The sequence below is a fragment of the Mirounga angustirostris genome, unplaced genomic scaffold (genome assembly GCF_029215605.1).
Source record: "Mirounga angustirostris isolate CCGP_5_RB_7025 unplaced genomic scaffold, mMirAng1.0.hap1 SCAF_6, whole genome shotgun sequence".
NCBI lineage: Eukaryota > Metazoa > Chordata > Mammalia > Carnivora > Phocidae > Mirounga > Mirounga angustirostris.
Window position 1 is genome coordinate 83,795,957 of NW_026991714.1, and position 27,966 is coordinate 83,823,922.

The window sequence follows — 27,966 nt, forward strand, 5'->3', positions numbered from 1 at the left end:
CATTATTTTCTTTGTGTTTTACCATGGGTTCCATGTTTTCTCAGTTAAGCCTGTATTTCTTTTGTAATCATAAAGAGCTTATTAAGCACTTGGACTTTAGATTACCAATCAAGTCTTATAGAGCATACCAATAGTGTTATTTCACAAAATTCCTCCATCTCAGGGGACAGTGGGAAGGTGTGGGGACAAAATGGCACATTTAAAATGTGGTTTATGGGGCGCCTGGGTGGCTCAGTCATTAAGCGTCTGCCTTCGGCTCAGGTCATGATCCCAGGGTCCTGGGATCGAGCCCTGCATCGGGCTCCCTGCTCAGCGGGAAGCCTGCTTCTCCCTCTCCCACTCCCCCGCTTGCGTTCCCTCTCTCACTGTGTCTTTCCCTGTCAAATAAATAAATAAAATCTTTAAAAAAAAATGTGGTTTATGGAACCCTGCCACTTCTCGAACCTTCTGGATTTGGAGGAAGTGTATGGATATAGACCTTTAAGATGTGATGTCCATCACAGAAAGGTGAATATAATTAACACATGTAAAGCCAGTATCTATCTTTAAAAGAAGAAAGGTATTGCTTGACTTTACTTTTAATAATGGTAAAAGTCTTGAGAACACATAATGGAATTAAAAGAGTTGATATACAGAGTCAGATCAGTAGAACATGGGGTGTTGGCCTAAAAAAACAGTGATGCCAACAATTAAAACACCCTCGGACGCCTATTTTATAGGCTTTAACACTGGGCACGCTTTAAAAAAAGCTAACTTCCATAGGGACAGGAACTACACTTGCCCAGAACATTTCAGGATAATTTGCGATAATTAAATGCACTGAAGAGTATTGTAAACACAGTGTCATGACCAAAACAAACAGATTCCTACCATGATCTCCTATATATTTTTATGATGCATAAGAGGGATTGGAGTCTTTAAACTGTAAAAAGTATTAGTGTATTCCTTATTTTTACTACTCTCTGTTAATGAGGAAAATGTTAAAATTAAAGGTTTTAAAATCACCCTTTGTATATCCTATAAGCATAAGATAATGACCAGAGAGAGGCCAAGGCAAGTTGTGATCCAGAGGATTCCCTCTGAACCCTTCCTTTGTTTTGGGTGGTACCTTCCTTTGAAGGTGTTGGTGTTGGGTGTTGGGTGTATGAGTGTGTGTGTGTGTGTGTATTTTTTGTGTGTACATACTAGGTGTTGTGAGTGTGTGTATGAATATGTATTTATGTGTGAGTATGTGTTATATGTTTAAGTATGTGTTGTGTGTATATGTTGTATGAGTTATGTAGTTGTGTATTGTGTGTTTAAGCGTGTTGTGTTTGTGTATGTAAATATGTTGTGTGTGGTATGTATTATAAGTGTGTATATGTTATATGTTGTGTGTATTGTGTGTATAAGTATGCACATGTTGGGTGTATAGGTATGTTGTTGTGTATACTTATTTTTTTACATTTCAAGTTTCTATATAGATTCTAGTTAGTTAATATATGGTGTAATATTGGTTTTAGGAGTAGAGTTTAGAGATTCATTATTTATAAAAACACCTAGTGCTCATCACAAGTGCCCTCCTTAAGCCCCATAACCCATTTAAACCATTCTCCCCCCACCCCTCCAGCAACCCTCAGTTCCTTCTCTATAGTCTGTGTTATGGTTTGCCTACCTCTTTTTTTTCTTTCTCCTATATTCATCTGTTTTGTTTCTTAAATTCCACATATGAGTGAAACCACATGGTATTTGTCTTTCTCTGACTGATTTTGCTTAGTGTAATATACCCCAGCTCCATCCACCTCATTGCAAAGGACAAGATTTCATTCTTTTTTATGGCTGAGTAATATTCCATTGCATATATATACCACATCTTCTTTATCCATTCATCAGTTGATGGACAGTTGGTGGGCTCTTTCCATGATTTGGCAACTGTTGATGATGCTGCTATAAACATCCAGGTGATGTGCCCCTTTGAATCAGTATTATTGTATTTTGTATATTTAAATATGTGTGTGTGTCATGTGCTCCCACAGTGTCCATTATAGGACACAGTATGTGGTTAGTTTGTATTAATTAAGTGAATATTAGGGAATAGATTTTAAAAATTGAAGTATAATTAATATACCGTGTAATATTATTTTCTGGCCCACAATGGGAAATATTTCTTTTTTAAAAAAGATTTTATTTATACTTATTTGAGAGAGATCAAGAGAGCACAAGCAGAGGGAGGAGCAGAGGGAGAGAGAGAGGACAGGGGGAGAGTGAGAGGGAGAAGCAGACTCTGCTGGCAGGGAGCCTGACTTGGGGCTCGATCCCAGGACCCCGGGATCATGAACTGAGCCAAAGGCAGATGCTTAACCGGCTAAGCCACCCAGGTGCCCCAATGGGGAACATTTCTTAAGTAGATATTTTTAGATGTTTTTTTTTTTAAGATTTTATTTATTTATTTGAGAGAGAGAATGAGAGACAGAGAGCACGAGAGGGAAGAGGGTCAGAGGGAGAAGCAGACCCCCCGCTGAGCAGGGAGCCCGATGCGGGACTTGATCCCGAGACTCCAGGATCATGATCTGAGCCGAAGGCAGTCGCTCAACCAACTGAGCCACCCAGGCGCCCCTAGATGGGTTTTGAGATGGGTTTTAAGTAGATATTTTTTATGGGTTCTGGATGTATTTGAGCTGCAGAGGAATTCTGTTTTCAGCCAGTGTCTAATGATGGTGGAACACCTACTTGGGACATTTTGGTTCAATTCTGCCTGGGCTGCATATAAACATTTGGAGATTTGATGTAGTTTGCAGCTATAAAACTTCCTCGTCTCCCTACTTGGAATAGACATATTTTAAAAGATCACTTTATAAAGATCACCTTTTTGTTCTAGTGTAACCATCACTGAAAAAATAATTTTCCTTTGATCCCTTCATTTTCCTGATACCCAAATCACATCCATTATTTTTGCTTTTTCTTCTAAGGGTATAAATTTGGCTACAATTTTTCAAACAATCAAGCTACGTTGGCCTTCCCTGTCTGTGAAATAGTTTGTATATAGTGCCATCTAGTGTGCAGAAAGCAGAAAATCCAAAGCAAATAACGCAAACAATTCAATTTTTGAAACAAGTACTTTGGCTTTGGGTGATGAAGAGATTGGAGAAACAATTACCAATTCATTGATTTGAATCACATTTGCACCTCTTGTAAATAACTACCTATTTCAGAGAAAAGACTTGGCTTATTGAGAATGTCAATACTTATTAAGCCGTAAGATGTAGAGATTTTTCTAGTTTTTAGTTAGAGCTTTTACATGACCAAGGATCACTGTAACTCACATGATCAAACACCTTAAAAAGAAAACCCTTTTATTCTTATAGCAGAGTCTTTTTTTTTTTCCAATAAATACTTTTCTATAGACGTATGTAATAAAATTAGATATGTATTTCTGTTGGAAAACATTCCTTAATAATTGACTTAAAACTTTTTGGAGAGATGCGAGAATGTGTTCTGACTTTTTGACATCCAGAGTGAGAACATTGTACCTCCTTGTTGTTCCTTGTCAGCAGCCCATTTTTGTTGATCTCTACAGATGTGTCCTAGTGGTATCTCCTGCTACTAAACAAAAGGGCTAGACTGGACCATCACCAGCAGTAAAATGACATCACTGAACAGATCCAGTGGCCATTTTGTAGGGAGTGGCAAGAGGCAAGATGGCCATCGAGGCCTGGAATATTAGTCTGTCTGAGATCAAATAGTAGTAAAAATAGTATTAGTTTCCTATCCTACAGTTTTAGGGGTAGAGAACTTTTATATGTGGTTTATGCCATTATGCTGTATCTTTACACTCTAGGAAAGAACAGAAAGGAGGAAAAGTAACAGAGGGTGGTAGGCTCTGGGTCATGGTACTGCATTCCTCTGACAGAGCCCCTTTGGGATTTTGTTGGTAGGCAGAACTCAACAGGGCTGCTTCTTTTAATACAACTGATGAGCACCCACTTCCAGTTAGGAGGAATATCTGTGTTGATACCACCCAAGAATGAGCCCATTCTCAGATAATATTAACCTATAAAGTTTTGTTATGGATCAGGGGAGGTATTTGAGAAGCTGTGACATGAGCTTCCACTGCTTTCTCTTCTCTGGGTCTTTTTTACCCATGGGTTGCCTGGCCTCTTTGCATTATTTGCTCTTTTCACTCTTTCCAGAGAGCTTTCTCCAGCTTGCTTCTCTTTACATTCTTCTTCAGAGCCATTCAGCACCTTCCACTACCATTAAAATTCAGATGAGTCCAGAATCTCTCTCCAATTCCAGTATCTGTGTCAAATTCCAGCTGCACCTGCCAGTTGGATATCTCCAGAATTTTTGGTCACTCAGAACTGCAAACTGTACCTGTCCAAAAAACACCCTCAATTTATCTAAGTGCCAATTCTCCTCTCAGCGCCTCAGTTCTTGTGGATGGCCCTCAACCTCCCATGCAGTTAACTCTTCTGCCCTACCTGACTTCTTGCTCTTCTTTGCCCTCCGCAGCCAATAGTCCCCAGTTTGGAGATTGGAAACTTGCTCTCACGTGCTCCTTTTCCTCTTGGGTCTTGCTAGTATATCTGATGAGATCTCCTCTGTGGCTCTAGTTCTGCCCTCTGTTTTACACACAAATGTCATATTTAATATTTTGAAACATGTTCCAGTCTGTCATGTAATGAATTGTGTCCCCCCCATTCGTATGTTGAAACCCTAACACCCAATATCTCTGAATGTGACTGTATTAGGGATTACCTTTGCAGAGTTAATTAAGTCAAAATGAGTCATTAGAGTGAGCCCTAATCCAATATGATGGGTGTCCTTACTAAAAGAGGGAATTGAGACACAGATATTTACAGAGGAAAGACCATATTAAGACACAGAAAGAAGATCTACAAGCCAACTAGAGGCCTCAGAAGAAATCAACCTGCCAACACCTTGGTCTCAGAATACTGCCTCCAAGAAAGCCTTCTGACTCAAGCTACATCAACTCTTCCCTGGGTCTCCAGCCTGCTTGGCCTACCTAGGAATTCAAACTTCCCAGCCCCAAATCATGTGAACCAATTCTTTAAAATAAATCTCTTCTTATACATGCATGTGTGTGTGTGTGTGTATGTGTGTCTGTGTGTGTGTGTTAGTTCTGGTTCTCTGGAGAATCCCAATACACATTCTAAATCAAAACCTATAATTATTCCTTTATAATGCAAAATACAGTGCCAAATCCTTAGCCTAGTATTCAAAGTCCTCCACAATAATGCCCCAAAGTCACATTCCAACTATAGTTTATACTACTTTCTTTCAACTATCCTTTGATCAACATGTTAACAGTAACATTTATTGAAAATCAACTATTTAACAGTTAACAAACTTTTTAAACCTAAAAGCATAAACTGGACTCAGACTGGATTCAGATCCAGCAATTTACTTGATCTCCCTAAGCTTCAGTTTCTTCGTCTGTAAAATGGGAATCATTCATCCAATTCTACAAATAGTTATTAAATGACTGTAAGTGACATAAGTACAATCATGACATTGCTGGACATTATAGAATGGCTGTTCAGGGTTGTCCTCTAACTCCTTCATGCTGGTGCTGTTTACTGGGAGGAAGGCTGAGGGAAGAGCAGATTTAAGGAAGGCAGTGAATCAAGAACGTTGGGCCACATCTCGGTTGAGATGCCCCTTAGACATACAAGGGGAGAGGAGAAGTAAGCCACAGAAAATATATTAAATGGAGCTCTAAGATTAGGACAAGGCTGGTGATAGAAAACCCAGAGTGATTTGCCTTGAGATGCATTTAGGGCCATGGGCTAAAAAACATAAATTTCGATGTGTGGTGTTATATAAGCCAATCGGAGAAAATGCTCCCAAAGGAGTTAATGATCAGCTTTGTGAAATATAATGAGAGATTCCACTTATGGGATAGCTATATGAGGAGCATACTGGTGAAAACTACCTTAAAAAAATTTAAAGCGTCTGGAAATGTCTTTTTTTTTTTTTTTTAAAGATTTTATCTATTTATTTATCTGACAGAGAGAGACACAGCGAGAGAGGGAACACAAGCAGGGGGAGTGGGAGAGGGAGAAGCAGGCTTCCCGCTGAGCAGGGAGCCCGATGCAGGGCTTGATCCCAGGACGCTGGGATCATGACCTGAGCCGAAGGCAGACACTTAACGACTGAGCCACCCAGGCGCCCCGTGTCTGGAAATGTCTTAAGGGCATATAGCAAATAAATAAGTATTTATTCAAAAATACACTAAATCTTGGTAAGAACAGTGAGAGCCTGTGACATTTGAGCTATGGCCTGCTCCCTCCACCTGACCCCACCCCCACCTAGCTCAGCTTGGCAGAAGCTCCATTCCAATCAGGTTTGGCCAAAAAGACAGGACTCCCTCCTGTCTCCCTCTGCCAGCTTCCAATCAAGGCAGCAGGTATTTCAGTGGGAGACATAGGACACCAGCATTTCTCATCCTCTCCAACTCTGTGTTTAAGAGGTTAACTTCCTAGTTGAGTGTGACCAAGAGGTCAAGGCTTCCCTTCCTCTATCCAGCTCCCACTTACAGGGTAAGGCTCTACCCCAGTGAGAATATTGGATTCATAAATATTTTTACACGAATTCACTTGGAGGACATTGGTTCTACTCTGAAAGAAGCAAGCCAGGAAGATCACAGTTACCACTCTACCCAGTGCCCAGAGTATGGCTCAGATATTTTGCTCAGGCAGGAGACGTTACACAAGAACAGAGCTGCAAATTTTTCACCAAAGGAATTAATTTTATTTAAAACACAGTGTGGGGATGTTCAAGCCTAAGAGCATTCTCAAAAACCATGGCTCCTCTTAATTAAGAGCAATAAGTTAAACCACAGATCAGCTGGTTTATCAGAGAAAATCAGGCAAAAAGGCATCAAATAAGATCCTGCCTGGGGTCAGAACAAAGCTTTAAAGATCGGCCCCCAAACTACCCGTGTCTGAAATTAATTGGAATAGACTGCAGAGCAATTTGTGCCCCAGGCATAATAAAAAATAATAGAGCAACCAGTCAGCAATTATTGGAGCCTAACAGCTGGGTGTAATACCAAATGAAGCACGCAGCATAACTGAGAGATCAGTGGGAGAGAAGGTCAAAGGGAATCGTGCTAAAACTGTGTTATCCCAGGGTGGCTGTGTGCACACCAAGGCTACACCTTCTGAGGAGTGACACCAAAGGCTTCAAACTGTAGGGGAAAAGAGACCTCACTAAAATAGTCTAGCCAAATCACTAACCAACCAAACAACCAAACAAAAACAACAAAGCAAGACCTGGAGAGGGGGTAAGGGAAATCATTATCCACAGCTGCTACAATGCATTTCCTAAAATGTCTGGTTTTCAACAACAACAACAAAAATATGAGATAGGCAAAGAAGCAGGAAAGTATGACCTACATACTGGGGGGAAGAGGAGGGAATGGAAATGGCCTGTGAAAGATTTCAGACTGCACAAAGGCTTCCAAGCTGCCATTATAAATATGTTCAATGAACTAAGGGAGAACACGATTAATGTAAGGGAAGATATGATGACTCTCATCAGCAAGAGAATCAATAAAGAGATAAACATTATAAAAAAGAGTATCAAATGGAAATTTTAGAGTTAAAAATACAGTAACTAAAGTGAAAAAACACTAGATGGGCTTGACAGTAGATATGAACAGAAGAATAAGAGAATTTGAAGAGAGATCAATATAGATTATGTAATCTGAAAAAAAAAAGAATGAATAAAAATGAATGGAAAATTGCAGAGAAATGTGGGACACCATTAAGTACAGCAACATATGTGTAATGGGAGTACCAGAAGGAGAGAGGAAAAGGAGCATAAAAAATATTTGAGTAAATGACAGCTGAAAGCCCCAAATTTGCTGAAAACATTCACCTACACATCCAAGTAATTAAACAAAGTCCAAGCAGGATACACAGTCTAGAAAAAGATCTACACCAAGACCCCTCATGGTAGGTAAAAATACTGAAAGCCAGAAACAAAGAGAAACCTGGAAAGCAGCAAGAGTAAAAAGAGTCAAGGGCCTCCCACAAGCTAGTGACTGGGGAGTACCTCTCCCCCAGCTGGGGTCTGGCTTCCTTCCACCTTCCCTGAATCCCTCAGATTAGATCACTCTTCCAGTACTAACAAAGCAGTGACTACTTCACACTTTTATAACTCATTTCACTTGTAGTTGGGTTTGGGCACATATTTTGTGGGATCCAGTGCAAAAATGAGGGGTCCCTGTTCTAAATTTACTAAGGAATTCAAGATGATGGTAGCAAAGCATTAGCATCAAGCTCAGGAAACTTCTGGGCACTGAGTTCTGAATGGCACAAGTCACATGCCCACGAAGCTGGCCCTGCTTAGTTGCTCATTCAATGTCTTTCTTACTAGATCTTAAGAATTATGCAGACAGAGTCCATAGGTTTGTCTCTCTTGCTCACCACTAAATCCTTTTGTCTTTCCCAGGACCTCAGGGGCCACTCAGTGAGTCTGTCAGCATACGGAAGCTCCCTAATTCAGCCTACCTGTTTTGTTTGGATGTAAAAACATAGGTAATAATTGCTCCACTGTATGGAAATTATTACATTTTTCATTTATAAAAGCTTCATCTTTCACTGTGTTTTAGCATGTTGGCCTTTTCAGAAGAGTATAGACAGCTTCTGCCTGATTATTATACATTTACATTGCTGTTCTTAAATAACTTCATATGTATAGACCTACTGAACAGAATATGCCATTTTTCTGAGTTGACCTATTAGGTATGCATGTTTTAGTATTTTCGGTTTCATTTCACATTTACTTAAAAAGTATCCCACTGTATTAACCACTGTTAGCTTTGCTTTTAAGTACTCATACATTTCTAGACTTCTGAACTTTTTGATGAAAAATTACCTTAGCTTTGGATTCCATTTACAAAACTTACACTTCAGACATCTCCATCTTCTCTACTATGTGTATGGTTGGTTACAACAGGTGTGAACAGGTAGATGGTAGGGACTAGACAGGTTGGGTCTTTGGAAATCTACAAACTTCTCTGTGTCTATTTCATTCCTAATGAAATAAGGATACTACACTTGCCTCACAAATTTTATTGAAGATATTTACAGGCACCTAGGAGGGTCACTAACACAGATATGCAATGGATGTCACACTTCCATCCCTCTCATGTGGCACGGTGATGCTTGGATCTGCATGAGATACTATGATCTGTTTCTTGATCCACACAAGTTTCCATTGCTAAGTAAGAATTACTGAATGCTTCATGATTCTTAAAATTCTTCTGATTCAAGCATGGTAATAATTAGCATGTCTCATTAATCACATTCCTGCTGCATCAACAGAGATTTAGCTCATACTAATTTCATGTTGCAAAAGCGTGCCTTCTGAAAAGATGGAACTGCAAAATTCTCAATGAAACGCAACTTTTCAATGCATATGTACACCAAACATTTTAAATAAAGAACTTCATTATACTTTTTAAAAAGCATTTAATCCCAGGGGCCCCTGAGTGGTACAGTCAGTTAAGCGTCCGACTCTTGTTTTCGGCTCAGGTCCTGATCTCAGGGTCATGAGACTGAGTCCTGTGTCAGGCTCTGAACTCAGCGAGGAGTCTGCTAGAGTTTCTCTCTCCTTCTCCCTCTGCCCCTCCCCGTGCACTCTCTCTCTCTCTCTCTCTAGAATAGATGGATAAATCTTTAAAAAATAAATAAATAAAATTTTAAAAAGTATTTAATCCTATGACTCACTTAGCGATCTTTAGTTTAATGAAGTTAGCAGGCTAATACCTGGCTTATTAAGCATCAATGATCTTTACTAACGTACTTTTCCTTATTAAATACAAAATAAACCACTACAAACTATAGTCACAATCATCAGATGAAAGCCACTGAGCAAGCAGATTAGCTATAAAAAAAGAGTTTATTAAAAAAATAGACAACATATGTAAACATCTTTTTCAGTCACAAGGCTTCATAATACAGCATAACAGGCTCAGGCCTTAAATTTCTGCAGTGGGAGCACCTTCAACGTTGACTAATAGTAATCAGCTTAATTTTTCTTTCAACGAGCTAGTAAGTCTACATGAAAATAAATAACCAGATTCTGCTAAATATACTAATACACATAGAAAATCGCAAATATACAACAGATCTCAGCAAAACACAACTATTTGCCATCACGTGAGATTGAATCCTTGTATCGCAATTATCTTTTTAATGTAGCTTCGTTTCTAAATTCATCATAATGTAGAGTTGACTAAAATGAAGCTACATGGGAGCAGGAACAGGGCAGAGGGACGAGACTGATGAAGACCCACCACTACCCTCCACCCCTCACTCACACACACACGCACACACACAAACGATGTTTTGGCAGAAGTGAAACTGCGAGTTTCTATACTTCTTTCATGTGCTATTTTAGGCATGTATCTCCTTTACCTTTAGCAGGAAATAATGCCCTCAAATGACTGCATATATAATGAAGCAGCCAACCATAGTCTCAAATGTGATACAGTTTTGAGGAAATAAAATTTTGATTTCGTACTTCAACAATCTCCCAAAAGTGAAGCCAAATCAGAGAATGGACCATAATATGACAAAACAAAGTTAAGTACCTGAGATTTTGCTGCAAGAATTTTAAACCCAAGATTGTTTTCCTTGGGGTAGAATGCACTTATGTTAACATAATCCTTTCATGCTCTGTTCACCATCTTCTGGGGCATACCTGCCAAGTCACTTGATGTTTCTAGTGGCCAAATAATATCATTTTCTTTTTTCTGCTATAGGTAGATATTTTATCACAGCTGATTTAAATTGCTGACATTTCAGTTATTCAGTAAACCTTAACCAAGGTAAAATTTTAAATGAAATGTCAAGCGATGTTTATAATTTAGTTTTTCCTTATGTGCAAAATTTTAAGTATTTATTGTCATCCAAAATAACCACATTCTAGTGACAGAAGGGAAGCATAATGAATTTAACAAAGAACCCAGACAAATTTACAAGCTCCTGGATAGCATTTCTGTAGTTTAATAACTCAGTAGTCTATTTGTATCATAGAGGTATGATTTTATAAAATGACTCATAAAATCATTTAAAATCCTGATCTGCTACCCTAAATCCATTTAAAAGCCTGTATCTGAAAATAAACCATGTTTCTCATTTCCACCATATCAGCTTATCTTAGCAGATGTCTAACTTTTATCCACAATTTACTAAAACGTGAAGATAACTACAAAATACTTAAATTCTAACAGTGTTGCCGTTTCTTGATTTGGCAGTGTTTCTCTCTAATGGTATTTGGGATTGTTAGAATAACCATACATTTATAGAGAGAAAAATAAAATTAAATGACATGAATGTTTACAATACGTGAATACATATGTCACTTAATTTTTAAAAATCCTACTACGAAATGAAAAAGCTTTATAGTCTGGATACCAAATAAGTGGCTACTGATAAAACAAGAACCATTTCTATGGGAAGAACCCACAGATTAGCCTTGCTCAGGTGGACATAATGTGGTTTTAGCCAAATGCCCATGACTGACCTTTTAAAAATCTGTTTTGGGATTCTGATGGGTAACATTTTTAGTAGTTACATTCAGTAAAACGTTTACAAGTTACATTCAGCAAAATTTCCTCAAAGAGAGAAATAGGCATAATCCGTGTGACACCTGGACATCTCTATGCATGACAAACCTACTGCTCAGTTCAGGGGTGTCATTGGCTCTCCACCTATTCTAGTCTTTAATTTTTTTTAAATAGATACCTTTAGTGACTAATATCACATTATTCTTGGCTTTTTGTTGCACAAATAACAAAAAAAAAGAGAAAGAAATAAAAAAAAAAAAAGAAAGAAAGAGAAGGAAGGAAAGGCAAATGGGAAGAAAATGAAGGGAGGGACAAACATGGCGCACCTCATCCCGATTTGGGTTTTGGGGGATGTCAATGAGAACCAGTGAAGCATTACAACTACGCTTCAGGTAATTCTACCCAGCATAGCTTTACATTGCTGCACGTTTCTTGTCTTACACGCGTGTGCATTTCAAGTTACTAGGTAAGAATCCAGTAGCAAAAAAACAACAGCTAACAGCAATCACATACACTTTTCCGAGAAGGCTGACATCCATTAGTACTTTAGTAACATGGCCACAGCTTTCGAAAACACAGCAGCATGAAACAGTTCAAAGGTAGACACGCTGTTTTAATTTGTTCACCTTAAACGCAAAACAAAGAAATGCTCGAACGACATAAGGCACTTAAGACAGAAACTCCTTCTCCGGGTGATGCACAGACGGTTGGCTAGCTCGGCTCTTCATGCTGCACAAAGGCACCGTGCCGTCCCTGCTCTGGCCTTCGGCGTCAGCGTCCAGGAGGGAAGGCACGTGGGGTGTAGTTCTGTCCCGGGCCCCGGGGGGACCGGCGCTGGTGGGTCCCGGACCCCGCCCGGCAGAGGGCGCCTGCGGGGCGGGCTGCGACTCCGTGCGGCTTCGGAAGGACGCAAGGCGAGGCGGGGGCACGGGGGTGCCGGCTCTTTGTTTTTCAGGCGGGGCCTCTCTTGGCCGGTCACCGTGAGGACCAGCGGAGCACCGGGGCATCCCCAGAGCCCGCTCCGGGGGCAGGTCCGAGGCTCCGGGGGCTGAGCTGAGGGTTGCACCAGCTGCTCGAGAAAGCAAAGACGGTGTGCAATTAGACCGTGACTTCGAAGCCCGTCAACACCCAGACAAGCAACTAGGAGACCGGATCAATTAGGTAGTCACTTTCAAGTGAGCTTCAGCAAAACACCCTCAACACACACCTTTTAAAACTATTGGGATACGGTGTTTGTTTATGAAGAAGTAACTGCAAGGTTGGAAAGAGTGTTTCCGCCAGGGAAACTAGAACCATAAACACAGCCGCATCGCCTTCATGGTGCTTGGGCCAATGATCGTTGTAACTGTTTTAGAAACAGGGGGGGGGTTCCAGACGGATTAGATGAGAATAAAGGTTTTTTTGTTTTGTTTTGTTTTTAAATGAAGGGCACATGATGAAACTTCAGATTTTTCAGATTATGATCTGAAAAAATGGATGGCAGCAAGAAAGCAGTTAGATTTTAGATTTTATATGTTGCCCCTTCTTTCTTATCCTGAAGACCAGATTCATCACCACTCCAGCAAATAATTATTGGCTTATAAGTAAGAGAAAAAGAACGGTTTCTCATGGGATTACTGTCCTAGGATTTCTCCTTGTTCAGTCATCAATTACTAACAGTCTACTGTATTACAAAAGAGTAATACATTTATCTAAAGACAATCGACAATAAACTGAAAAAAAAAATCACTTCTGGGTAGGGCGCTGGAAGAGCAGAGGAAAAGAAAGAGAATGGAAACAGTTTCAGTTTTAATATACTTTACAACTAACCATACAGATAACACTGTACAACCTAAAAAGCATTTTTCATATACATGACCTCATTTAATACTCATGATATATATTTGTAATTATCTTTATATACAAAAGAAATAATAGTCAACGCCTGCACAGCGTGCCATTTGACTCTTCCCCCTGCTAAATTTCCACGTAAGCTGAGCAATGACGGCGGGTGACGCAGAAGACCGCCTATCACAGGGGAGGCTAGGTGACCAGTTTCAGCTCCAGCTCTCCCAACTAATCATTGGTTCAGATGTGGGCAAATGACCTGTCCTCTCTACTGTGAGGGGCTTGGGGCAGTTATCCCCCACCTGCTCGTTCTGTTTCAGTTTGCTATTATATACTGACGTTGCTGAGATCAAATTATGCTTTTCCTGGAATTCAAATAATAAAGTCAAATAAAAGAGCAGGGTAAAATTCAAGGAGCTGTATTAACTGTGCAAACAAGCTTGTAAATGTAATCACTTGGAAAAGATACAAGTAGATATCCACACAACTTTACATTCTAATCTCTATAGTGGTGATTTGTACTTTGATCCAACTAATGCAACCTACTTGGGGTCTGAAAAGCATTTCCATCGGACAGGGTTCGTCTGTGATGTGATGCTCGTTCTTTCGAAGAAGCATAATAAGGCACATTCCCCCACGTTTGCTCTAGGAAAGGAGGAGACAGGTTTTTCCATCGACTATGATCAGTCTCAAGTCTCGGCATGGAGGTTGGCTCAAGACTACATCCTCCGATGGCAACGCAAAAATCTGGAGTGGGCATCTCGGGGTCCGAAGCGATGTGTGAGCTGCCCTCAGACAACTCTTCACTGTCGGTCTGTAGCAAGCACTTTGTGGAAAGAGAGGGCATGGACAGAAGGCTCATGGCGCTTGGTGGAGGGAGTAAGGGTGGGCTGCTGGCCCTCTCACCCGTAGACAGTGGCCTTGTGGAAGGACTGGCGCCACCTCGGGACTTGGGAGCCCACTGGAAGATTCCCTCACGTTTCTTCTTTTCTTCTTTGGGCAACAGTTCTTCGGCAGCCTGTGCTTTATTGAGCTCTCTGATGTCCAGCCCCAGAGCGACTGACGCCAGCAACATGGTGCAGCCATACAGAGCGGACTCTGTCTTCTTCCTCTGGGGGGATCTGCTTCGATTATTTGTAGGGGTCACCTGAGGCGGGCCGGCAGCAGGGCTCAAAGATGGTCCCTCCTCCCAGCTTCCAGGTTCCACTGGATTCTCTCTCTGGCCATCTTTCCAAAGAGGTAGATCAACGTAGGCTTGACTAGGCGATTTTATTTGCTTTGGTTTTCTGTGTTCTGATCCATCAGGGGAAAGTCTTGGCTCTTCCGAAGCACCTAAACAAAGATAATAAGTACACACATTAAGTATAATTTACAGGAAAAATCATTAAAACTGTACAATAAGGCTAAAATCTAATAAATATTCTAAGTCAAAGCACATGGAGTCCTTTTCAGTTCAGCAAACCATTCATCCAGAAGTACCCGAAGGAAAGGGGGCCTAGGGCACAGAACTCAAGGTTCCCTACAGAGGAACCAGCAAGCACATCATCTGCTGTTCCCTATCCTTCAGGAAATCGTTCTTCACTGGCATGGGCAATACAATTATTATAGGAAAAAGTCATCAAGGTACAGAAATGCACACACATCCACGCAGGCCCCGTAATGTGTCAGACAAAACGTGCCCTTTGTCTCCTCTCAGTGTGTCGGGCCTGGTTATCTGTAGCTTGCCTGTGTGTACAAGAACCGACAGACCCCAGGTCAGTGGTTCTCAAAGTGTGCCGCCTGGGCCCGAACACCTGCATCACCCGGAAACTTATAGAAATGTGAATTCCTGACCCACTCCCGACTATGGAATCAGAAATTCTAGGGCTGCAGCCCAGGGGTCTGTGCTTTAATAAGCCTTTATTCAAGTTTGGGAGCCACTGTCATAGAGGACGGTTCTCCAAAGAGGTCCCAAAGGGTAACAAATTAGATCAGCTGAAGAACAAGAGGCCTTTGTTATCAAAGAGGTGCTCAGCAGTGAATGAACAAAAACAACAAACTCTTTAATCCATGTTCGAAGCAATCCAGGATAGAGCCTCCAGTGATTTCTCCAGTATTATGTCCTATTACACCTGCAGTGTGCTCTAGAATGCAGACAAGCCAAGACACCGGCTTCGCCCCCAACAAGCTGGTGGTGCTCTCCCCGTCATTGCTGTGCTTTGGGGTGCCCTCTTCTTCCTCTGTCTGGCCTCCTTCCACCCTCTCACACTCACCCCAAGCTCCCTTTTCCCCCAGAAAGCCCTCTCTCAAAGTACCACCTGATGCTAACGCTGCCTAAGGTGGCCCATCCGCCCACACACAATTTCAGCTTCCTCTGAAGCCCCCCCCTGCATCTTTCTGTTTTTGTACTTTTAGATCACAATCCAGATGTGCATGCCTGCAGATGGTAGGCTTCTGACCACCTGTTTGTCTTTTTAAATTTGGAATAGTACTTTCATCACGTAGGCACGAAATGCATTTGGGTGAAATGAATATGTATTACACATGTGCCCAGGAAACATGACAGGTAACAAATTATCAACCCATCATTTAAAAAACAAGAGTGGGGGATGCTATCAACAAGTGAAATTCATTGGCTTAAAAGTATATTGAGCATTTCCTAATATCCATTGTAACCTTCCCTTCCCTTACCCTTATGTAGGTAAATATCTACATTAAGATCAAAATGTGTCCTTTTGGGATTCATGTAGGCATGTGACAGATGGTGAGTGTTTGCTGTGTTCCAGGCATTGGGAGTGGTAAACAAAACTAATAAAATCCTTGACATTCCAGTTTGGGAATGAAACAGAACACAAACATTAAGGGTGTCAATGTAGACAAATAAGAATTTCAGATAAGAGCTATGAATAAATAAGACTGGGTCATGAGACACAGTCTCATGCTTCAGTGTAGGTGGTCAGGGAAAGCTTTTAGGAAGTACTCGGGCTGAGACACAAATGCTTAGCAGGACAGGACCACACAGATGGGCGGTAGGAAGGGACCTGCAGGTGGGACAGACAAGTGTAAACCTCATTAACTCATCACGTGAACTTCAAGAGTTAACTTAATGTAGACTAAGCTGAGTCAGCCAAATATATCCTTGTATTTCCTCCAACTGTCCTTTGGAGGACTTATTAATGGGTCAGAACATTCTAAATAATAATAATAATAATAATAATAATAATAATAATAATAATAATAAAAGAATTGAGGGAAAAAAGGGTTCTCTGATTAATCTCTCTGATTAGTCACAAATAATGAAAAATACACTATAGGAAGAACAGTTTTATTATAATTAGTTGTTCTTCCTTAGTCTTCAAACCGTATTTGAGAATAAATTGTAACATGTAATAAGAGGAGAACCTCTTACCTTCATAGGCAAGAGTCAGAATACCATCATGAATGTGACAACAAGAAGCATTTAGCACCCATCTTGCATATACCCAAATGTACTTGTGCAGATATTTATACTGAAACCACATCCTCATGACAATGCAAAAGAGGAAAAGTAGACATGGGTAGTGAGTGATTGGATGCTTGTAAAATTAAGCACGGCACTGATGACAGATTCAAGAAATGGACACCGTGTTCTGCTAAAACATCTTTAATTTGGCCACAGTGTCAAAGGGCTATCGTAAATTGTCAAGTTTAAAGACCAATTTTCTTTTCTTTGGTGATGACAATCCTTGAGGTTTTTCAACAACATGTCTCTGCAACCTTTTAATATCTGAATATTGAATAGGCATACTAAATATTAAAAATAATTATGATTCATCTAAATTAAAGAGATTCCAATGTAATTCTCTCTAAGTGGTGGTTTTCCACAGAGAACTGCTTGACAAAATTTCGTCCTCTTAAGAGGTGGCAAGGCAGCCAGGAGACCACCCTGAAATCTCAGGAGAATTTCAGGATGTCTATGTTTTCATAGTTGCTATCTCCTATACTACATTAACTTGATTCTACAGAATTAATTATGATACTAATTTTTCTGGTAGAGAATAGGAATTACAAATTCCCAACGAATAATGTGGAGCCTAATTACTTTCCGTCATAAAGACTTACAGGACAGCAAGTAAGTTTTGAGCTTAAGAAAAGGTATAAGCAATGCTACCCTATGCTACTTGAAGGACCACATGAAACTATTAAAACAAAGCCTCTAGAACGCTCAGATACTAAGTCTAACTCAAACAAATTCTATTTCCTGAAGCACATTTACCTGGCTGGTCCACAAATAATGAAGCCAATGGCATGGTTTTCGGATTCTTTATTAAGAGAGTTGACCAAGGACTGTTACCATCTGAGAGAGGTCTTATTCTAAAAGAGAAAAACGTTATTTTGATGGAACCACGTGACACACAAACTAGGTTTTCACAGATAAATGCCAACAACATTTTTAAGTAGGAAACGGACAACATTTGTATTGTTCTGAAGGGCTAACAAAGTACAAATTTAAAACCTTGAAATGAGACAGGAAATATATCAAAGTTTTTTAACTGCTTAACTACATAATAACAATTTAGGAGGATAAACTCATCCTAGAAATGAAATTAATATTCAGATATCTCTGTACCATTCCAATCGCTTTGTAAAAGTGAAGTCTGGCCAATGTGGAAATTCACTGCTACCCATCACAGTCTATGCTGAAGAACCGCCAGATATCACACACTTACCTTTCTTTGCTATCACTTCTTTCTTTCATTTGAATTGAACTGGGTCCCCAGGTACAACCTTTTTTCTTGAAATTCTTTTTCACATCTTCAAACTCTTCTTGTCGGCAGACCGTGTTCCGTCCCCAGGTTTTATTGCTTTCGTCTGAAGTCACTAGGCGGAGAGCATCACTCATTAACCAATTACAAAAGACCTGAAGTTAGATGAATCAAATCTGTCGTACAACTACCTCACTCGAGATACGTCAACAATGAAGAAACGTAAAGGTGAGGAAATGATTTCTTTCTCGCCCTACCGAGGGCAAACTTCTTCCTCTCGTCATTAAATTAGCCGAAGAGTGGAATGAGTTAAGAGAAAAGATAAACTGAACCCGAGGAACAAAAGTCTATTTTTACATTGCAATTTAATCGGATTTTTCAATTAGTCGTCACAAATTTTGCTCAGGCATCACCACAGTTTGGCTACAGTTGCTTTTTAAAACCTCAGTTTAACAGTTGCCCCGCCCTCCTTGCTTTTTCTCCTGGCCTCACAGGGAGTTCTGTAGCCACATTTAACATCCACATTTTGCTGACACACTTCCGTGCTATCCTTCTAGCCTTGAAGTGCGCTTGCACTTGGGCCTGCAATGGATTTGGACATCACTGGGCAAAGTGGTTACTGTTACTATGCACTTAGAAAACCAATCCCGTGAGCAGATGGTCCAAAGCACAATGTAAAACATCATGACGTATCTACAGAGGGGAATACTCTATGGCCTTAAGAGATGAAGTTCAGATAAAAGTAATATCAAATGTCTATATTACATATATTACATAGACCCCATTTTATTATGCCTGCATGTGTCTAAACATAGGTATCAAACTTTTATTAAAGTGTTGACCTTTGAGGGAGACGTCTGCTTATGGAAAGATGGAAATTTAACTTCTTTATAATCATTTTTTAAAACTGGCCGCATTATGGATGATGCTTGATTTGTGTGTTTCAGTATCTCCACATTTTAAAATGTACGTATCTATGTGTACAGAGGTGTTTGTGTGTATGCACGTATATGTGTGTGTGCGACAGTCTAGAATAAGTCGTTCACTCTTCTTACTAGAGCGTCATCCCCAAGTCAGAGAGGAACACTGGGCATCTGCAGGGCCATGGGAGCAGTGGGCTGGAGTGGACTGCAGGCCGTGGGACCGCCACATGGGACTCTCTCTCACCTACACAATCTGCAGCCTGCGGTCCCTGCGTTAGCAACAATCTTAGAGCTTTAGTTCCCTCATCTTCTTCCTCCCTGTCTTCATTTGCTCTTCTGTTGTCTCTTCTGTTTGGACATTTACCAAACATTTACTGTCCTAAGAGGCTGGAAAGGGTATGCTGAAGAGTCCACGCTCTTGGAGACTCTTTGAATCCAGTGTCATGGCTTCGGAGCTCCTGAGTTAGGTCAAGTTTCATAACCTCTCTGTGCCTTATTGGGGGATCACGGTAGTAGCTACTTCATGAGGTTATTTTGAGAATTACATGGATTAACAGATGGAAAGAGCTTAGAATGGTGCGGAGCACAGCAAGTGCTGAGCGGATGGGAACTGTTATCCCAGCTGGGCTGGGGCTGGGTCGCAAGGTCTCTGCTGGTATGGAGCTCCTGGGTTTGCTATTTCTGCCTCCACAAAACCATCACAGACTAGTCATCACTACATTTGGCTCGCAGAACATTCTTGGTTTTTGTCTGTTATGCAGATTGGTAAGCAGGACAGGGTGGAAGGAGGGAGGGTTGCTGACATCTTCAGCTTGTATCACTCATCTCTTTGGAAAAATACAAGCTCTAAGTCAACCATCGATTGTAATACTCGGTTATTGAAAAACACGCCAAGGCTGTACCACGGCTGCAGGTTCCTGGAGTAACAGGACTCTGTGGGATGGGCTTTTCCACCCTTTGATTCTATTTGACAACACAGAAAAGGTGTGTTTTACCCTTGCTTTAAGACACACCCTGAAACTTGAATTCTCAGAGGATTAGTAAAATTTTTTTCTTATTCCCAAAGAGAAGTGCGTCCTACATATGGTATCATGTAATGATACCAACCATTAGAGAAAGCCAGAGGAAGTTACAGTAAGTAAAAAATACTAAGAAAATATTTTGTGCAAATATCAGATGTCTTTGGCAGACAGTGGTTCTTTGCATGATGGTGACATACTCATATTTTTATCCAAAGTCAAGTTTATATTGTATTTTTATTTTGGTATTTACTCTTTTAGTCTTTAAACAATTTGGGGGTAATCTCTTTTGCTCAATTTCACTGAAATGATTCTCATCTCTCTCAATACATATAATTATTCTCTCCTTCAGTTTCAGAGGTTTGGGTTTTTTTTTTTTTTTTTTTTTACAATGCTTTTACAATAAATTTTTCTACGTTTACTCACATTTCCCCATCTTTGATCCAGAGGAAATGTGCCCAACAACATCTACAAGTCACAGTAAAAGGAAGTCCATTCCTCTGAATCAGACGTGTCTACTGATGCACCTGATTCACCCAAAAGGCAAAATCCTCATGATGAATGTATGCTAACGCTACAAAAGGCAGACCACAGTGAGAGACTTAAAGGCCATAATGAGCTTCAGGGTAAGAATAATAATAAAAATAATGATCAAAACAACTACCAACACACACAGAGCTCTTACCACGTGTATACACTTGACCCTTTTAAACTACTATGGTCCCCAGTTTATAGAAACAGAATCTGAAGCATGATGAGGTTAAGAAGGTTGCCCAAAATCATAGTGTAGTAGGGCCAGAGCTGGGATTTGTTCCCAGGCAAAGTGGCTCTGGAGTCTATGCTCTTAATGGGCATGCTCTCCTGAATTGTAGAAACAGGATATCCATGCCAGCTAATGACCAGAAGGGACAGACACGAAGACAAGAGGAGCTGTTGGGACTACCTGGGGTCAGAAACAAGAGGACGATGATTCAGAACAAAGAACGTGAACACACAGTTCTGCACACAGAACTGGTCCTGTTTGAAAGATCTGCATTCAAATGCTTTCATCTGTCACTTCCAAGAATGAATGCCAAGCTCGTTTTGTTTGGGGGAGAGTGGGGATGTTCCCTGAGCTGGCTTCACTGCAACCCCACCAGGTGCGAACTTATGTGAAATCCCAAAAGTGTTCAATTTAACTAGTACAAGTCTTGGGCCGAGCCAGGCTTATCCAGGTACTACGACTTCTCCACTTCCATGAGGCTGTAATCACGACTGAGGAGCATGAAGACAGGGACTCTCGTTTGTTGTGGTGGGAATGCGAAATGGCACAGCCACTCTGGAAGGCGGTTTGGTGTGTCTTCTAGAACTAAACACACTCACCGTACGAACCAGCAATCACACTCATTGCTACTCATCCAAAGGAGTTGACAACCTACGTTCACACAAAAACCTGCGCATGACTTTACAGCACCTTTATTCATAATTGTCAAAACTAAAACTTGGAAGTGACAAAGATGGCTTTCGGTAGGTGAGTAAATAAAAATAACCTGTGCTCTGTCCAGACAATGGAATGCCACTCACTGAACAGCACTGAACAGAAAAGAGCTACCAAGCCATGAAAAGGCATGAAAGAAACTTCAATGCGCATTGCTAAGTGAGAGAAGCCAATCTGGAAAGACTACATGCTGAAGGATTCCAACAGTATGACATTCTGAAAAAGGCAAAACTATAGACAGTGAAAGGATCAGTGGCTGCCAGGCGCTGAGGGTGGAGGGGTGAACGGGTGGAGCACAGAGGATTTTCAGGGCAGTGAAAATACCCTGTATGGTACTATAATGGTGCATACATGTCATTGTGCACTTGTCCAAGCCCAGGATGCATAACACCAAGCGTGAACTCCAATGTACACGAAAGACTGGGTGATACTGCCGACCTGTCAGTGCACCTTCACTGACTGTAACAAAGCATCCACTGTAGTCATGGTGGGGGAAGCTCTGTGTGTGTGTGTGTGTGTGTGTGTGTGTGTGTGTGGTGGGTGGATAGGGAAATCTCTGCACCTTCCTCTCAATTTTGCTGTGAACCTAAAATTGCTCTAAAAAAGTCAAGTCTGAAGAAAAAAAAAAAGAATATGAAAACATGGAAGAGAATAGAGAAACAGCTGGGCAAAAACAGAAGAATCATGACTTCTTGTTCCCTTGTCCTTTCAACTGAGCTACGACGTAAGCCTAGCTATCCTTTTTGTTCCTTTAATTAAGCCCTTACTCTGTCTAGGCAAAGGCAACGTATGGCTTTATAAGAAATGCTTTTTCAGAAAGATATACTAGTTTTGATAAATGATGGCCCCTTAAGTTTATTCAGGTCATTATACATTTATTTAGATTATTTCTCTTTAACTGTGAGGAGATTAGTATACTGGGATCCTGGGAGCTTTAAAAAAAACAAATCTCTGCTGGTGTCAAGGTTTTCATTACAAAAAAACCCAAAACCCAAAAACCAAACAAACAAACCAAAAAAGAAATTGACTGGAGGCCTGATTAGGGAAAATATTGTTCTGGATTTTTTTTTCTCCAAATAACTATAGTAAGTAGCAAAGCAAAGAATTAAGTTTGGTGAAGAAAGGAGAAGATGCAAGTCAATTATTTAATAGGGTAACATAGGCTGATTACCACATTACTTGCATATACACATATAAAACACATTCTTGTTTTGCTTTGCCTACTTTTTGGACTCACTTTTGATAAAAGGCAATAGTTCTATTTAATTCCACTAAACTTTGAGTCAGGGTCTAACTGAAAACTCTCACAATGCAAAGGTACTAGGCAAATTAGCTATATGTCTTTTTTTTTTTTCCCCACCAGTCTGAACACTCTTTCTAAAATCAAAATACTAGGGCGCCTGGGTGGCTCAGTCCTTAAGCATCTGCCTTCGGCTCAGGTCATGATCCCAGGGTCCTGGGATCAAGCCCCGGATTGGGCTCCCTGCTTAGTGGGGACCCCGCTTCTCCCTCTCCCACTCCCCCTGCTTGTATTCCCTCTCTCGCTGTGTCTCTCTCTGTCGAATAAACAAATAAAATCTTAAAAAAAAAAAAATCAAAATACTACATGGTATTTTAAAGTATTAGGTCGGCCAGTACAGACCAAATGAAAGTTAAATCTCAAAAAGCAAATATTTTTTCTTTATAAAACAAGGAAAGAAATGGAAGTAATCTTGAATTCCTGATTTCATTTTTCAAAATATTCATAAATATGCTACTGATGTAATTAGGTTATGCTAATTTTGCTTACAAGTATTTAACAAAATGTCTCAAGATATGGTATTCCACTTTCTACTCTGTGGCCTGGTCAGATCACCAATTGCATAGAATCTAAAAACCATTATTGTGAAAATAAGAAAATAATTCTGCACAGCAAAGGAAACCATCAATAAAATGAAAAGGCAGTCCATGGAATGGAAGAAAATATTTGCAAATCACATAACTGATAAGGGGTTAATATGCAAAATGTATAAAGAACTCATATACCTCAATAACAAAAAGCAAATAACCCAACTAAAAATGGGCAGATGTGAATAGACATTTTTTCCAAAGAAGACATACAGATGGCCAACAGACACATGAAATAAAGCTCAACATCACTCATCATCAGGAAAATGCAAATCAAAACCACAGTGAGGTATCACCTCACACCTGTTAGACTGGCTAGTATCAAAAAGACAAGAAATAGTAAGTGTTGGTGAGGGTGTGGAGAAAAGAGACCCTTGTGCCCTGCTGGTGGGAATGTCAACTTGTGCAGCCACTGTGGAACACGGTATGGAGGTGCCTCAAAAAATTAAAAATAGAACTACCAAATTGGGACCAAGATGGTGACGTAGGGTATACCTGACTTTGTTACTCCTCACAAGAACATCAAACAACTATTTGGGAATAAGACACCACTGAGAGGATCCTCGAACACAAGGGTGAGGCTACAGCACTCCCCTTACACCTCAGAGACCAGGACAGAAGGACAAGGGAGGCAGCTACACATGCAGTGTGCTGCCCCTCCCCCAGGCCAGTGCAGCACCACAAAGAGAGGTCTCCCCTGACCTTCCAGTTCTTCCAGTGGACAAAGAGAACCCAGAGGGGATGAGTACCCTCCCGTAATTGTAGGTCACTTTTGCGGGAGCCACTATTCTGATCTTGTACCAGGGGGAGTTTAGGGGGTGTCTGTGGGGCTCAACCACTAGGAATCTGTGGAGATGGGGAGAGAGGCTTGCAACAACCAGCACATGGATCTTGGCAGAGTGAGTTCATACTAGCAGTGCCCAAACAGTCATCTCAACCATCAGCTTCATTCATCTGCACAACTGAGTCAGGGTGCACTCTGACCATGGAGTTCTGTGGTGTGCAGATCTGCCTGATTCAGATTCTCAAACAAGGAGTTTTGTCAGCTTTAGGGCCCAGCTTGCCCACACCCAGGGAAGGATCTGAATCATAGCCCCATCCAGTGAAAAGAGTGTCTTCCAGTCCCCTAGACCAGAAGGACTGGAAAGAACTCCTGGAAGCTGTGTAGCCAAGCAGAACTTGAGCCAAGAGGCAGGAGGGCAGAGCTGATACTTTGCGGAGCAAAGCCAGTGGCCCCGTTCAGTCAGGCAACTTAGGGTGTGGGTCATCTTGAGGTAAGACAACAAACGAAGAGCTTTACTAGCTTTAGAGCTGCTTCTCCTGCTGCACCCAGGCAGGGAATCTAATCCATTGTCCTGCTCATCACTGAATACAGCCTTCAGCCAGTCCAACCAGACCACAGAAAGCTTCATAGCCCATTCAACAGGCCTATGTGACCATATGTTAGGCAAGAAAACAAGTCTTAGTAAATACAAGAAGATTGAAATTCTACCAAGTATCTTCTCTGACCACATGGCATGAAATTAGAAATCAGTAACAAAAGAAAAACTGGAAAATTCACGAACATATGAAAATTAAACAACACTCTCCTGAACAACCAATGGATCAAAAAATAAATTAAAGGGGGGAAAAAGTTTCTTGAGACAAACAAAAATGAAACAAAACATACCAGAACTTATGTGATGCAGCTGAAGTAGTTCTAAGAGGGAAGTTCATAGCAATAAATGTCTATATTAAGGAAGAAAGATCCTAAATAAACAACCTAACTCTACACTGTAAAGAACTAGAGAAAAAAACAAATGAGCCAAAAGTTAGCAGAAGAAAGGAAATAGTGAAGATCAGAGCAGAAATAAATGAAATAGAGAAAAAAATGGAAAAGATTACCCACACTAAGAGCTGGTTCTTTGAAAAGACAAAATTGACAAATCTTTAGCTAAACTAACCAACAGAAAAAGAGAAAGAACCCAAATCAACAAATTATAAATGAAAAAGGAGACAATACAACTGATACCACAGAAATTCAAAGGATGATAAAAGGCTACCAGGAGAAACTCTGTGCCAACATAGTGGACAGCCTAGAAGAAATGGAAACATTCATAGAAACATATAACTTGCCAAGACTGAATCAGGAAGATTTTGAAAATCTGAATAGACCAATTATTAGTAAGAAGATTGAATTAGTAATCAAAAATCTCCCAATAAGAAAAGCCCAGGACCAGTTGGCTTCACTTGTGGATTTTACCAAACATTTAAAGGAAAATTAACATTAATCCCTCCTCTCAAATGGATCACTCCCAAACCCATTTTATAAGGTAATCATTACCCTGATACCAAAACCAGAAAAGGACATTACTAGAAAAGAAAACTATGGGCCAATATCCCTGATGAACATAGATGTAAAAATTCTGAATAAAATACTAGCAAACAATATTCAGCAGCACATTAAAAGGATCATTCACCATGATCAAGTGGGATTTATCCCTGGGTGCAAGGATGGTTCAACATATGCAAATCAATCAATGTGATATATCACATTAATAGAATGAAAGAAAAGAATCATATAGTCATCTCATAGACATAGAAAAAGCATTTGATAAAATTCAATATCCATTCATGCTAAAAACTCTTGACAAATTAGGCACAGAATGAATATATCTCAACATAATAAAGACTATGTATGATGAGCCCACAGCTAACATCATCTATATGCTGAAAGGTTGAATGCTTTTCCTCTAAGATCAGGAACAAGGGTGCCCACTCTCACCACTCCTATTCAACAGAGAAATGAAAGATCTCTATTCTGAAAACTGTAAGATACTGATGAAAGAAATCAGAGAAGACACAAATAAATGGAAATGTATCCTGTGTTCATGGATTGGAAGAAGTAATATTGTTAAAATGTCAGTACTACCCAAAGCCACCTATAGACTCAATGCAATCCTATCAAGATTCCAGTGGCCTTTTTTACAGGAGTAGAAAAACCCCTCCTAAAATTTATATGGAATCACAGAAGACCATAAATAGCCAAAGAAATCTTGAGAAAGAAGAACAAAGCAAGAGGTATCATACTCCCTGATTTTAAGCAATGCTATAAAGTTAAAGTCATCAAAATAGTACGGTACTGGCATAGAAACAGACAAATAGACCAACAAACAGAACAGAGAGCCCAGATGTAAACTCAACCATATATGGTCAACTAATATTTGACCAGAATGCCAAGAAGACTCAATGTAGAAAAGACTCTTCAATATTCACATGTAAAAGAATGAAATTGAATCCATACATTATACCACTCATAAAAATTAACTCAAAATAGATTAAAGACTTTAATGTAAGACCTGAAACCATGAAACTCCTAGAATATAAGAATAAAGCTTCTTGACAGGGGTCTTGGTACTGATTTTTTGGAAATGACACCAAAAGCACAAGCAACAAAATAAAAAATAAGTTAGTGGACTATATCAAACTAAAAAGTGTCTGTACAGCAAAAGTAACCATCAACAAAGCGGAAAGACCTATGGAATGGGAAAAAAATATTTGCAAACTATATACCTGGTAAGGGCCTAATAACCAAAATATATAAAAAACACATAACTCAAAAAAAAAATCAAGTAACCCAATTAAAAAATAGGCAAAGGTCTTGAACAGACATTTCTCCAAAGAAGACATATGAATGACCAACAGGCACATGAAAGATACTCAACATCACTAGTAATTAGGAAAATGCAAATCAAAACCACAATGAGATATCACCCTACACTTTTTAGAAGGCCACCCTCAAGAGGACATGAGATAATAAATACTGGAGGGGATCTGGAGAAAAGGGAACCCTTGTGCATTGCTGGTGTGATTGCAAATTGGTGCAGCCACTGTGGAAAACAGTATGGAGGAGACTCAAAAATTAAAAACAGAGCTACCACATGGTCTAGCAATTCCACTTCTAGGAATATATCCAAAGGAAATGGAAACATTAACTTGAAAAGATATCTGTACCCCCATGTTCATAGCAGCATTATTTACAATAGCCTAAACATGGAAACAACCCAAGTGTCCATCAATGGATGAATGGATAAAGAAGATGTGGTATATATATACAATGGAATGTTGCTCAACCATAAAAAAGAATGAGAGCTTGCCATTGTAACAACATGGGTGGACTCAGAGGACATTAATCTAAGTGAAATAAATCAGACAGAAAAAGACAAATACTATATGATCTCACGTATATGTGGAATCTAAAAAAAAGAAAAATGACAAAGACATCAGACTTGTAACCAGAGGTGGAGGGTGGAGGAAGGGGGAATCAGAGGAAGGTGGTCAAAGCTATAAACTTTGAGTTATAAGATAAATAAGTACTAGGGATGTAATGCGCCTGATGACTATAGCCAACACTGCTGTATGATATAAAGAAAAGTTGTTAAGAGAGTAAATCCTAATAGTTCTCATTGCAAGGAGAAAAAATTTTTACCTTTTTCTTTTTTTCTTTTCTTTTCATTGTATCTATATGAGAAGATGGATGTTAGCT

At 40.1% G+C, this 27,966-nt stretch overlaps 1 protein-coding gene across 1 annotated transcript in view; it reads right to left on the reverse strand.

Annotated features, from left to right (window-relative positions):
- Positions 1-9,893: 9,893 nt before the first annotated feature.
- MAP3K21 (mitogen-activated protein kinase kinase kinase 21) overlaps positions 9,894-27,966 on the reverse strand; it is a 57,846-nt gene continuing 39,773 nt past the window's right edge. The window contains exons 7-10 of the mRNA XM_045877817.3: positions 18,100-18,250; positions 17,646-17,743; positions 13,958-14,743; positions 9,894-12,653 (exon numbers count right to left, since the gene is read on the reverse strand). Of these exons, the coding sequence (XP_045733773.1) occupies positions 12,253-12,653; positions 13,958-14,743; positions 17,646-17,743; positions 18,100-18,250 (1,436 nt within the window). The 3' untranslated portion in view covers positions 9,894-12,252. The remainder of the gene's footprint in view (positions 12,654-13,957; positions 14,744-17,645; positions 17,744-18,099; positions 18,251-27,966) is intronic.